This window comes from Saccharomyces cerevisiae, chromosome IV (genome assembly GCF_000146045.2).
Source record: "Saccharomyces cerevisiae S288C chromosome IV, complete sequence".
NCBI classification, from domain to species: Eukaryota; Fungi; Ascomycota; class Saccharomycetes; order Saccharomycetales; family Saccharomycetaceae; genus Saccharomyces; species Saccharomyces cerevisiae.
In genome coordinates this window covers 1,468,907-1,481,046 of record NC_001136.10, presented here as the reverse complement: position 1 = coordinate 1,481,046, position 12,140 = coordinate 1,468,907, and the positions used below count along the sequence as shown (strand labels likewise).

Below are 12,140 nucleotides of genomic sequence, written 5' to 3'. Positions count from 1 at the left end.
TAGATTGAATAACATTTCTTTATATTAATATATTGTAGTTAGAGCCCTTTTATTTTATTTTGCTGCAAACATAATATACACAACCATAATTACATTGAAACTTGACATGATGGCTGGCATCCTCATATGGATATATTTTCAACTATAAAAAAAAGTTTGCCACATACGTACTCCATGCATCTTGTTGCAGATATGTGCCTGAGTGCCAATTTACCTAGGCGGCTGATTTCACGTCTACCAATTCGACATCAAACACCAAATCAGCACTTGGAGGAATGACGCCTGGGACACCTCTTTCTCCGTAGGCCAAAGAACTTGGAATTTGCAGCTTTCTTTTTTCGCCAACGCACATGCCGGCAACACCTTGATCCCAACCTTTAATTACTCTGCCAACGCCAAGTTCAAAAGCGATAGGAGAGCCTCTTGAATAACTTGAGTCAAATACAGTTCCCGATTCTAATAAAGATCCTGTATAATGAACCTTAACTTTATCACCTGGCATTGCCTTAATTAAGCAATCTTCTACCGGTATTCTCTTGATAATACCGATTTCCAAATCTGACAGGGAACCTGCAAGAATGGTGGAAAAAAAAGTGACGAAAAGGTAAATATTAAACATCATCGAGACTCAATTACTGTAAACTAGAATGTGATTGAAAACGAAAGCACTCCTTTTTCTCTTCTTAGGGTTATAGTAATGGGTCTCATATAAACCTGTATTTGAAGATGCGCTGGCAGTAATGCTAAATCTCTTCAAGAGCATAAACGGGTAACTGGTGAGAATAATCGTGATGCCATAAATAACGAATATTAGCTATTTTCTTCCAGAAACGATGCGAGTAATCAGATGTTAAAAATGTGCATTATATATGCTTTATTTATTGATTATAATTCATCATGTACGGTATCTTCAGTAGACACTTCAGAATCCTTGGCCTGGTGCAATTTATCATAAATTGCCTGGCCGTCAATGTGATGTGTACCTGATTCCTTGATAAATTCGAAAACATCTTCCAAATTTCTAATTTTATTGAAGATAATAGGCTTAGAGTTATTTCCGGCAGGATACAAAGCAATGGTTGGATATCCTGTCACAGGAAAACTTAAGATATCATTTGCCCCTGAATCTACTTCGGCGATCAAGATTTTATCGCGAACAGATTCATCAGATGCTAAGACATTTGCAATTTCTTCGTAAATAGGCGCAAACCTTTTACTATGAATACACCATGTCGCGTAATATTTGACAAGGACATCCTTGTCATCATCATGAACAATGTCGTCATGTGTCTTCCCAACTATTTTATAAACATTGGACTTTTGTTCTTTTGGAATCTCTTCTGACTTAACAATTGGCTTGGCAGTACCTTCACGGTAATCTTTTACCAACTGAACGATCATATCTCTGTCTAGTGGTTGTGGTTTTTCTAATTTCGCGTACTCTTCTTCTGGTAGTTGTGGTAAACCATATTTCAGATTATTGATCATATTATGGATAGCAAATAATGGGAACTGTTCTCTCATATTTAGGAATCTAACGTGGTGTGGGAACATTGTAGAGTTTAATGCAATGAAATTTATTTGGCCACGATTTTCCTTACCTAACTGCGTGAAAAGATCAGTGTAATCTTCCAATTCTTCCTCAGAAGTATAAAAGAAGTAAGCCAACGGCAAATTGCTAGAAATGTACTTGGGGAAGAGATCAGGTTCGATGTCGGTAAAGTAAGGTAAAATTACCACTTTTAACCACTGAGTTAGAGCAACGGAATTTCCGACCAAAGAGTCTACATTTCCATCAAACAGAATTGGTTCTGTAGTGTTTGGCAAGTGGATTGATAATGACTTATCTTCTGAATCTAGAAGGGATAAAAAGACGTAATCCTCAGCAAGGTCCAGTGCGACTTCTTGATACGTTTCATTCAAGCCTGTCAAGCCTCTGTTTATTACTACTGGTAAAGTTGCATTTTCCAAGTATGGTTGGATTTCATCTTCGGAATTTAAATAAATGACAGAAGCCTCGTATAGCTGAATCATGTACTGAGTGATTTCATCGGTGATCTTGACACCGCGATAGACTTGACCATCAAAAATACGACCATTTTTAAAGATTTTCAAGGTTGGGTAGGTATTTATAGTTTGTTGCAGGCAAACCATACTGTTAGCCTCACAATCAATTTGAACAACTGGGACGTTATGCTCCTTTAAAATAGAGGCGGCCTCTTCTAAGTGAGGGCGTAAGATCTGAGAATGCAAACACCATGGAGCAAAAAACTCGACGAGGACTAACGGATGAGATTCGATGAATGATTTAAATTTCTTCTCTGTTAGAACGAGTAAATCTGATCCCGGCGTAGCTCTTGCGCTGTTTTCAGCCAACGTGAAAGAAGCAAACAGGCAAAACGAGACTATCGCAGATATAAATCTTGTGGTCACTTGCATGGTATTATATGAGCGGGTGCTTGTTGGGAGATTGCCATATAATTGAAACGTCAAGTCTTGGAAATTGAAACTTTCTGAATGCTAAAATATCTATTGTCTTAACAAAAAAGGACACGCGTGCCTTTGAAAAAAAGTCTCGGTACTTTTCGTACATTGCCAACTATCGTTTACGTGTTTTGAAGGGAAAGCAAGCTTATATATATATATTTAATTTTGCTATGAAACAAAACCAAAAGACTAACCAGGAAAGTTAATCAGAGGATGACTGTTTTTGTGGTGGTGGGGCGAGGATGTCAGATTCTGCTGACTTCGCAGCGGTAGATGACTTATCTCTGCCTTCATTAAAATAGTCATCCATTGCCAATGGCTGGGTACCCTTTTTATTTTTTGATTTCTTCTTTGTTGGCACCGGTGGTGCTGTGAATGCTGATGGCACAAAAGCCGTCTCAGATTCTACTGGAACAGGAACAGGAACAGGGTTGTCATCTTGCCCCTGCTGCTGTGCTTGTTGTGGACAGTGCTTTACTGTTGGAATCCTGTGAAGAAACCCGTATCCAACGTTGCAACCCAACCTGCCGTCGGGACCTATATGAACTGTGATTGGTCTCACACAGTCAGAAACTTTGTTGTAGACATAAAGGACCAGATCGTAGTTTGCTCTTGATCTAACAATATCTTGTAAAAGCGTCTCCCCTCCCGTGGCCAACAGGCCATCTTGGCAGCCGATAATGTAGTCTTCATCTGGGATGAGCCCTGCCGATTGGGCGGGTCCATCTGGGATGTTCACGTTCAGGATATGGTATGTGAAAGTGGAAGCTATCAAAGGCGTCCATTGGACTTTGAACCCGAGTGCTTGGAACTGGTGCGCTTCCCCACTAGATGGCCTCCTCTCGTCATGGTTTAGAGAAACATCGTCCAAATCGTCGCTCTCCTTCGATATAATGCTGATATACTCGTCTCTGAACGTGCCTCCTTTAGCTGACCATATGTTGACCTTCAAAGTTCGGCCACAGTGTTCATTGAAGATGGATGTGATACGACGGTAATCTGGGTACGAAAATCCGTGTTGATTACTGACCACCGGCACCGGATCATCATTGAAACCTACTATATAGTCGAAAAAGGACTGCAGTTGGAACTGCATCTCGTCCACCCAAACAATGCGGAGACCGGAAAGCGTTTCATTGACGTTGGTGTGCTTAACACCTTCAGAAACCGCATCTACGGGTGATTCCAACTGAGCAGACAACAAATTTGGTGGTATAGACTGAAAGAAAGCGTCCAGATTGCTCGAGTCCTGCGAGAGTGCCAGGGTATCTTGCACGCTCTGCTCAAAAGTCCGTACGAGGTTTTTAGCTATTCTAAACATAGTTCTTCTTCCTATACCTTTTTACTTCCCTAGTTTCGCACGCTGTGTCGGTCGCAGTTACAGTAGTAGTCTCAGCACCCCTGTTCTTGGTCCTGATCCCGTTGCGACAAGCCCATTTCTTTTATGATAGCCAAAATGCAACTAAACCTCGTCGTCGTCGGCTTGCGTGTCCGCCGCGAAGACAGAAAAATAACGAAACGAACTTAATAGAAACGACCTAGATTTTATTTGGAAGCCAGCCCGATGCTATCTTCAAAATGGCTGTCACTGGGTGCAAAGGCGGTGGGAGAGCCCATTAAGTAATTTAATCGGGTTGTCTCACCAATGTTAGCCACAACGCAACGCTACGTCGCCACTCTGGCAGCCACCGCAACGAGCAGTAGCAACTACTTTCGGGTGGGCCCTTCAGGGGTAGTTGCCTGCGTCTTTGTTCGAAGAATCAAGTGACAAAAAACGCGGGGCATCCAGAAAGTCTTTTTGTGTGTGTCGTCGAAAGGGAAAGTGAGAGAGTGAGAGTGAATTAGTGTTTGTGTGTGTGGAAGACAGAGGAAGAAGATCGGGTCGTCGAATTCTATTATGCTTGCGATGCAGGGGGGGGAAACATGTATTCGGGATTATATAAAGTCGATTCTGTGTAAGTGTAAAATCTCATCTTGTCTCGTGTTCTTTTGTACGTCTCATACTTATAGGAAGTTTAAATAGAAACAGATATCAGTGTATCAAGGAAGAATTGTACAAGAATCGAATCATAGATACACAGTAATGTCATTTGAAAATTTACATAAAGTCAATGCTGAGGCATTGGAAGATGCAGTGGTTGAGATCTGCTCCTCATTGCAGGTTGATGCAGCAAAGTTGGACGAACTAACAGCGTACTTCATTGAATGTATGGAAAAGGGGTTGAATAACACCTCTGTAGGCGAAGAAAAGACGGTGGACAAGGGTCTACCCATGATCCCTACATATGTAACCAGTTTGCCCAATGGGACGGAACGTGGTGTTTTGCTGGCTGCAGATTTAGGTGGGACTCACTTCAGAGTGTGTTCTGTGACTTTGAATGGTGACGGAACCTTTGATATGCAGCAATTGAAGTCTAAGATTCCGGAAGAATATCTAAATGACAAGGATGTCACCAGCGAGGAGCTGTTTAGCTACCTGGGTCGCCGTACAAGGGCCTTCGTTAGGAAGCATCATCCTGAGTTGTTGAAGTCCACGGGGGAGAACATAAAACCTTTGAAAATGGGATTTACCTTCTCATATCCCGTTGACCAAACCTCTTTGAGTTCCGGTACTTTAATCAGATGGACCAAAAGCTTCAAGATTGAAGACACGGTCGGCAAGGATGTCGTGAGGTTATACCAGGAGCAATTAGACATTCAGGGGCTCTCTATGATTAATGTGGTAGCTTTGACCAACGACACGGTTGGCACTTTCCTATCCCACTGCTACACTTCAGGCTCTCGTCCATCGAGTGCTGGTGAGATTAGCGAGCCTGTCATTGGTTGTATCTTTGGTACTGGTACTAACGGTTGCTATATGGAGGATATTGAAAACATCAAGAAGCTACCAGATGAGCTCAGAACAAGACTGCTGCATGAAGGAAAAACCCAAATGTGCATCAACATCGAATGGGGTTCTTTCGACAATGAATTGAAACATTTGTCTGCTACAAAGTATGACATCGATATTGACCAAAAATTTTCTCCAAATCCAGGTTACCATCTATTTGAAAAAAGAATTTCCGGCATGTACTTGGGTGAGCTGTTAAGGAACATCCTGGTGGACTTGCATGCAAGGGGCTTAATCTTGGGACAGTATCGTAATTACGATCAATTACCTCACCGTTTAAAGACTCCTTTCCAATTGTGCAGTGAAGTTCTTTCCAGGATTGAAATCGATGATTCGACAAACTTGCGTGAAACTGAATTGTCGTTTTTGCAGAGTTTGAGGCTACCGACCACTTTTGAAGAACGTAAAGCAATTCAAAATCTGGTCCGTTCCATTACGAGAAGGTCTGCATATCTAGCAGCCGTTCCGATTGCCGCCATCCTAATCAAGACAAACGCTTTGAACAAAAGATATCACGGTGAGGTAGAAATTGGTTTTGACGGTTATGTCATCGAATACTATCCTGGATTCAGATCCATGCTGAGACATGCTTTGGCATTAAGTCCAATTGGCACTGAGGGTGAACGTAAGATACATTTGCGTCTAGCCAAAGATGGGTCCGGTGTTGGCGCAGCTTTGTGTGCTCTGGTGGCATAAAACATATCTGTTCTTAACAGCTTATTTTTAGTTTGTTTTCGTTTTCCTCTATATAAATATCTTATGTATCTGTTATATAAAAAATTATTTAGTACGAATTGAAATGAAATGTTATGTTATATTTTTAGAGAGAATCTGCTATTACTTTATACATGTTAACTATATACATAATAAAAAAAAAAAAAAAAATATTGTCTAAAATTAATCATTTATTTGTAAGTTTTGTTCAAACTGCCTGCTAATTTCACCTTGGTCATAGCTCTGACTCTTTTTCCCATTTTCATTACTGGGAAAGAAGTTTGGATAGCCCATATAAGAATAATTGTCTAAATCGTTCGGTCCCAATAGTTTCTCAATGTTGTATTTTTCAGTTTCGTCATCATTTTCATCAAAATTACTTTCCATAGCGTATTCAGCCCAATTTTCGCGCCTAATAAAATAGTTTTCCAATGGATTGAAATCATCTGCCATGTTCTTCTGAGCACCTTCTATGCTTCCAAGGGCAATTTCCAAATGGTTTGTTTCTTTATGTTGTAAAACTTCTCTCATAGATGCCAAAATTAAATTTGGGTCTCCACCAAGAGATAAATTAACCATACGGTAAAATTTCCCTATCAAACTCATGGGGATAAATCCGTCATTGGCTTTTTTGAATTTAGATCTTAAAAATTCATCTGTTTTCAAGTTCTCTTCACTAAAATAGAATTCAATTTGGTTTTTGATACTTTCGATAGATTTAAAAATAGGTTCCATTGAGTAATAATATGGTGTTTGCAATTGTTGTTGATAGTTGATGTTATTATAATACTGCTGTTGACGGAAGTATGACAGTTGTTTATAGCTATTTCTTGAATTGTTGTTCAACCAGTGGCTGGCATTGGGAATATATTCAGGTCTAGCCTGATAATTATTTGGGAAGGAGATGGCATTATTAGCCGCCTGACTGTGTCTACTATTGTTGTTGTATCTTGTTTTGCCATTCCTGTTTTGATAATTTCTTGATTGTCTACCGTTGGTTGAATTGTTGTTGTTTGTTATCCTCTTTATATTCCCATTGGCAGTTGCTCCTGAGCTTGAATGTATGTTTACTTTAGCGTTAGCATCTAAAGGTTTGGATTCAAGATTGGAAACGTTACTTATTTCCGATGTACTGTTGGTTTGACCGTTAAAGTCCTTTTTATTGATATCGTTATTATATTTGCCACGCTTTTTCATTTTTTTATTAGTCTTAGAATTTTTAGAGTTCTTTCCTGACTTTGAATTTGTGTCCTTGGAACCTGAGATTATAACAGACGGCGTAATTGGAGTCCATTTGGTATTGCTTGTTAATTTAATTGACCCCGAACCATTTTTACTTGGCTTTGCAGTCTTTGATATATCTCTTAGTTCCTCTACAGGAATTACTGTATTGCTATCTGGCGAAGATGATTTCCATGGCGATGTGGTTGGTATTGGTGCCAACTTTAAGGATGAAGTTTGTTTCTTCTTATCTTCAGCTGCTGAGGATGTATTTTTTGGATTATCATTGAGGTTTTGCGATGACATTTTTGAATTCACTTTATGATTGATTTTCTTTATCTTGGTTATATTTTTGGGCTCTCTCGTTTATTTAACGCCACCCTAAATTGTGTCTTAACAATACGCTTCCTCTCAGTATTTTTTTTTAAATAAAAAAATATGATAGAACTGCTGAACACTACTTTTTAAAACCTTTTAATAAATAGACAAGTGTCAACCAAGGATGTGCCAATTTTCCTTTGTGATTCAGCTGCGCTTGTATGTGCTTCCAGCTTTACTTTTACTAATTTTTTCATAAGCACAAAATAGTAAGATCTTTTTTCTCTTGGCGGTGAAAAATTTTGATTCGATGGATCAATAACATACTGCAAAAAACGGTTTGAGGACATATGAATACTGCATTTACTAGTAATTTGCCTAGTATATAGTTTGACTACACAGATTATAAGCTATTGTATGAGTAGCTCCACAAAGTGCAAGAAAGCATACGAAGCGGTAGTCAAAATGGTTACGCATAGATTCAACTCCAAAGCAGTCCGCAATTACCATCAACCACAAGGTTTAAACAGGAGTCTGGCAACCCGCAATGCAGCTAGAGTTAGGGGTATGGTCCCTTCAAGAAGAGGGGGCGTGGGACTGTATAAGAGTTCAAGTAGCAAGTTGATGAATAAACTAGGAAGACAAAAGACATGGATAAATGAGTTTGAACATTTTAATTCTCTGCACGAAATTGCATATACCCCTAACATTGCGTTAAGTAGTGAAATCCAAAAATATTTAAAGGCATTGGAAACAAACTATCGGTCCATCTATGAGAAAAGTTCAGAATTACTGGATAAGAAGCTGGAAGAAATTGACAAGAAATGGATAGAGAAAAACGGGTGTATACCTGATGCATCTAAAGACGATGTGGAGAAAAATCTAAGAAAGCAATATTTAGCAGATGTACAGGACGTAAAAAACGAACATATACCTGTGATGAATTGTGAACCTGGTGGGTCTCAGTTCAAGTATCTCTGTAAAACTATTGAGTTATTATCATCCAACAAGACAATTTGTTTTGCCATCGATGTAGAGGCATTTGAATTTGATACAGACATTGTTACAGAGATTGGCATCGCCATATATGATCCAAGAGAAAACATTTATTCCTTGATGCCGATTATAAGAAGTTATCATTTAATTGTTGCTGAAGCGTTACCGTTAAGAAACAAGAAATTCGTATGCGACTTTAAAGACTGCTTTTTACTTGGAGAAAGTCTTGTATTACCATTGGAACAATGTGTAGAGTTCATTCAGTCGTTGATTAATTTCTATATGAAATGTGAGACGGACCAAGATACAACCTGGGAAAGAGCGTTTGTGGGTCATGCTATAGCGGGGGATATTAAGTGGCTGAAGAAAATTGGGGTCCATGTACCTGAATTGGATAATGAACTTACCAAACCGGAGGACTCAACGGAGAGCAAAGGTGTTAGAAAACATGTTAAGATGCTTGACACAGAGAAAATTTATAGCATGTGTTATGGCAAGAAGGGTAGCAGTTTAGGTAAACTACTAAGGCTTTTTCACTTGCCACATGCCTTCTTACATAACGCAGGCAATGATGCATATTACACGTTGCTCCTGATGCTGAAGTTAGGAGATTATAACTTTAGAAAGCAAATTGGGGCAGATGATTTAGAAACAATGGGATATAGGATAAGAGAATGGTTTAAGCGTGAGGCGGACGAACCCAAAATTTTGCCAATGTCGTACGTGCTAAGTGTGATGAATGCCAATAATAGCAAACCGAAAGTTGATGATAAGGGAAGAAAGAAGCCGAGGGATCTTGTACCTCAGACGGAATTTAGCGGGTCTCATTGGTTTCAAAATGCACGCGCAGCCTTCAAAAGTACTCTTGTGTGAATCTAGCTAGAAGTTTTGTAGGTATATGTGATTTAAGATATAGATAATAAAAGATATATATATGTAAATATTATGAAGGGGATATTAGCGTAATTTAAACTATTGAAATACCGGCTTCAATATTTCAGCTAACTTGCCATTTTTCTTCAAAGTTTCCAAATCGCTGTTACCACCAATGTGCTTGCCATTGATGTATACGTTAGGTACAGTTTTTTGGCCCGAGATTTCTTCTAAAGCGTCTTGAATCTCTGAGCCATTGCTCATTTCATCTAATTCCAACACAAGGGCCTTGGATTTGGGAACGTTCAATTCTTGGAAGAGGGTAGACAAAGTAGCTTTACAGTAAGGGCAGTATGTCTTTGCTGCAACAAACACTTCCTTTTGGCCAATCAGATCCTTTACGTGAGCAACTGTTTCCTGGGATACCATTTTTGGAGTAGATAAAAATCTTTTAGCAATAATTCTTGTGGCAAACAACGTGATAATGATAATAACAATTAAATTCGAGTCGAAGGAAAAATTGGTCTCCATGAAACAATATATAACAGTAGTTGGAGTGTCCGTTAATCAAGAGGGCACCTTTTCTTGGCGTCCTGGGACTTTTTATATGAAAATTCATGAAGAAAGTGCGGCGGGCCCCTTTGCGAAGGGGGCCGAAATATCGGATCTTAGTAATAGTTCTGCTATTGGATGTGGTATTAGCATAAATCAAGAGGGAGGCGATGGTTCTATTAGGGTAAAAGAGAGCAGCTTGAGGAAGAAACAGGAAAGGATGAGTACAAAATATCCGACAACGATGAGTTGCCGAGAGGCATTTGATCAACTGACGAGTTGCTATTCGATTGGAGGGCAATTTAGAAGCTATTACAGATATGGAGATTTTACATCATGTGACAAGCAGGTGTCCAAATTCAAGTTTTGTATTATCCACGGCAATGACCCTGTGAAAGTGCAGGAATGGTATAAAGATCAGGTTTCCAACAATAAGGCATTGGAAAATACCAGTGGGGTTATATGGCAGGAGAGGGAGACCACTGCAAATAAGTGAGATTTTTAGCTTTTTTTTTTTAGCATGTGTACTATATAGTATATGGATTTCTTATTTACAAGCGCAATAAAAAGACGAACACTAATCCTTGTTGTTCCGCTTCACGTCCTTACTTGATTCTATTTCATTGTCTTGGTGAAGTTTCTGTGTTTCCTTCATCAATTCATACAGTTGAACTGTTTGCTCAGGGGATAGTTTCTCCAGGGTTTCCGAAGATAAAGTGGCATCTTTCCATTTACCGTTGGAAATCATGTGGAGATAATCTTGCCAGGAAGCTAAAAAGCCGACTATATGCAACGGGTTATCGATATCTTTGTGCAACTTGAACTCGTTTCGCACGTATTGGTCACCCATCTCCCTTTGGGGACCAGGTAGCAGCTTATGCTGCCTTAGTATCCTTCTGTAGAGAACCAAAGGTGGAAGTAAAAGCTGGCTGTTATGGGTTGCAAATCTAACCGAACGATATATGAGCTTGTTGTTCATGGTGAATGAAGACGGGAAGTTCTCTGTGGCACGTCGTGAAAGAATGCTTCTTTAATACTTGCTCATTTAACGGAGATAGTTTTTTTTCTTTAATTAAGAACAAAAGCTAGCGTACTGGTTAATAACATGGCGAAAAGCACTTCCTCCGCATCAGCTGGGAAAGAGGCGTGGACAAAACTATTCTTGTCGAACATATATTAATACTATGTTATATAATATGAATTATTTAGTTTTTTCATTACTATGGTATTTTTTGGTGGGTGGGGGGAAGGGAGAGGTTTGTTGGCGTTTTTTAGGCATTGTTAAGAGTCCTAATACGTAGCACCACCAATCTGTTCTCTGTGAGCCTCAATAATATCGTTATCCTCCATGTCCAAATCTTCAGGGGTCTGATCAGCTTGAATTCTAATACCGTCGTACAAGAATCTTAAGGAGTCCATTTCCTTACCCTGTCTTTTAGCGAACGCTTCCATCAGCCTTCTTAAAGGAGTGGTCTTTTTGATCTTGAAGAAGATCTCTGAAGATCCATCGGACACCTTTAAATTGATGTGAGTCTCAGGCTTGACTTCTGGCTTGACCTCTGGCTTAGCTTCTTGATTGACTTCTGAGTCCGACATCGCTCGTGTATTTATTTGTAAAACTAGAACTGAACTGGGTCCTTCTGTCCTATATGCTACAGGTGGTAACAAGAAACGGGAGCTTGGAAAAGGTAAGAAAAATCAACTAAAAGAGTAGAATGTGTTCGTTTGTTTGATTGTTGGTGTTTTGCTCTTTTCCTGCTTCCTGAACACCTTCCGACGGCGCGTGTTGGCAAAGCTGGGTAACCCAACATATTCATATCACATGATCAAAGAGTTCGGCGGCAAAAACGTGACATGCACGTGATGGAAACAGCATGGCTTTTTTCAGTTTTATTTTTTTTTTTCACTTTCAAAAGCATTATTCCTTGGGGACTACGTAATCAACGCGTTGGTCATTTCTTTTTCCAACGCGCATGACTAACCTACTATGACGACGTAGCCTTAATTCGGCATTACCGTATTATGCGACGTGCTTGCGATCCTTGAAAACGGCATCAGGATGCACAAAAACGTTTCAAAAGTGCCCCGC

The 12,140-nt window shown here is 39.6% G+C and overlaps 10 protein-coding genes across 10 annotated transcripts; 3 read left to right on the top strand and 7 right to left on the bottom strand.

Moving 5' to 3' along the window:
• Positions 1–214: 214 nt before the first annotated feature.
• Positions 215–622, bottom strand: FPR2 (peptidylprolyl isomerase family protein FPR2; the record flags this gene model as incomplete). Its single annotated transcript, NM_001180827.3, has 1 exon — positions 215–622. The coding sequence occupies one exon, from the start codon at positions 620–622 to the stop codon at positions 215–217; it is 408 nt and encodes a 135-aa protein (NP_010807.3).
• A 263-nt stretch (positions 623–885) lies between these two features.
• EUG1 (protein disulfide isomerase EUG1) lies at positions 886–2,439 on the bottom strand (the record flags this gene model as incomplete). Its single annotated transcript, NM_001180826.1, has 1 exon — positions 886–2,439. One exon carries the CDS (start codon positions 2,437–2,439, stop codon positions 886–888), a length of 1,554 nt encoding a protein of 517 aa, NP_010806.1.
• A 250-nt stretch (positions 2,440–2,689) lies between these two features.
• GRH1 (Grh1p) lies at positions 2,690–3,808 on the bottom strand (the record flags this gene model as incomplete). Its single annotated transcript, NM_001180825.1, has 1 exon — positions 2,690–3,808. One exon carries the CDS (start codon positions 3,806–3,808, stop codon positions 2,690–2,692), a length of 1,119 nt encoding a protein of 372 aa, NP_010805.1.
• Positions 3,809–4,570: 762 nt separating this feature from the next.
• EMI2 (putative glucokinase) lies at positions 4,571–6,073 on the top strand (the record flags this gene model as incomplete). Its single annotated transcript, NM_001180824.3, has 1 exon — positions 4,571–6,073. The coding sequence occupies one exon, from the start codon at positions 4,571–4,573 to the stop codon at positions 6,071–6,073; it is 1,503 nt and encodes a 500-aa protein (NP_010804.3).
• A 201-nt stretch (positions 6,074–6,274) lies between these two features.
• Positions 6,275–7,618, bottom strand: SLF1 (Slf1p; the record flags this gene model as incomplete). The annotated part of the gene is made up of 1 exon (NM_001180823.3): positions 6,275–7,618. One exon carries the CDS (start codon positions 7,616–7,618, stop codon positions 6,275–6,277), a length of 1,344 nt encoding a protein of 447 aa, NP_010803.3.
• A 429-nt stretch (positions 7,619–8,047) lies between these two features.
• YDR514C (uncharacterized protein) lies at positions 8,048–9,499 on the top strand (the record flags this gene model as incomplete). The annotated part of the gene is made up of 1 exon (NM_001180822.1): positions 8,048–9,499. The coding sequence occupies one exon, from the start codon at positions 8,048–8,050 to the stop codon at positions 9,497–9,499; it is 1,452 nt and encodes a 483-aa protein (NP_010802.1).
• A 99-nt stretch (positions 9,500–9,598) lies between these two features.
• On the bottom strand, positions 9,599–10,030 carry GRX2 (dithiol glutaredoxin GRX2; the record flags this gene model as incomplete). The annotated part of the gene is made up of 1 exon (NM_001180821.1): positions 9,599–10,030. The coding sequence occupies one exon, from the start codon at positions 10,028–10,030 to the stop codon at positions 9,599–9,601; it is 432 nt and encodes a 143-aa protein (NP_010801.1).
• On the top strand, positions 9,984–10,547 carry EMI1 (Emi1p; the record flags this gene model as incomplete). Its single annotated transcript, NM_001180820.3, has 1 exon — positions 9,984–10,547. The coding sequence occupies one exon, from the start codon at positions 9,984–9,986 to the stop codon at positions 10,545–10,547; it is 564 nt and encodes a 187-aa protein (NP_010800.3).
• Positions 10,548–10,628: 81 nt separating this feature from the next.
• Positions 10,629–11,030, bottom strand: SDH7 (Sdh7p; the record flags this gene model as incomplete). Its single annotated transcript, NM_001180819.3, has 1 exon — positions 10,629–11,030. The coding sequence occupies one exon, from the start codon at positions 11,028–11,030 to the stop codon at positions 10,629–10,631; it is 402 nt and encodes a 133-aa protein (NP_010799.3).
• A 311-nt stretch (positions 11,031–11,341) lies between these two features.
• SMT3 (SUMO family protein SMT3) lies at positions 11,342–11,647 on the bottom strand (the record flags this gene model as incomplete). The annotated part of the gene is made up of 1 exon (NM_001180818.1): positions 11,342–11,647. One exon carries the CDS (start codon positions 11,645–11,647, stop codon positions 11,342–11,344), a length of 306 nt encoding a protein of 101 aa, NP_010798.1.
• Between the last annotated feature and the right edge of the window lie 493 nt (positions 11,648–12,140).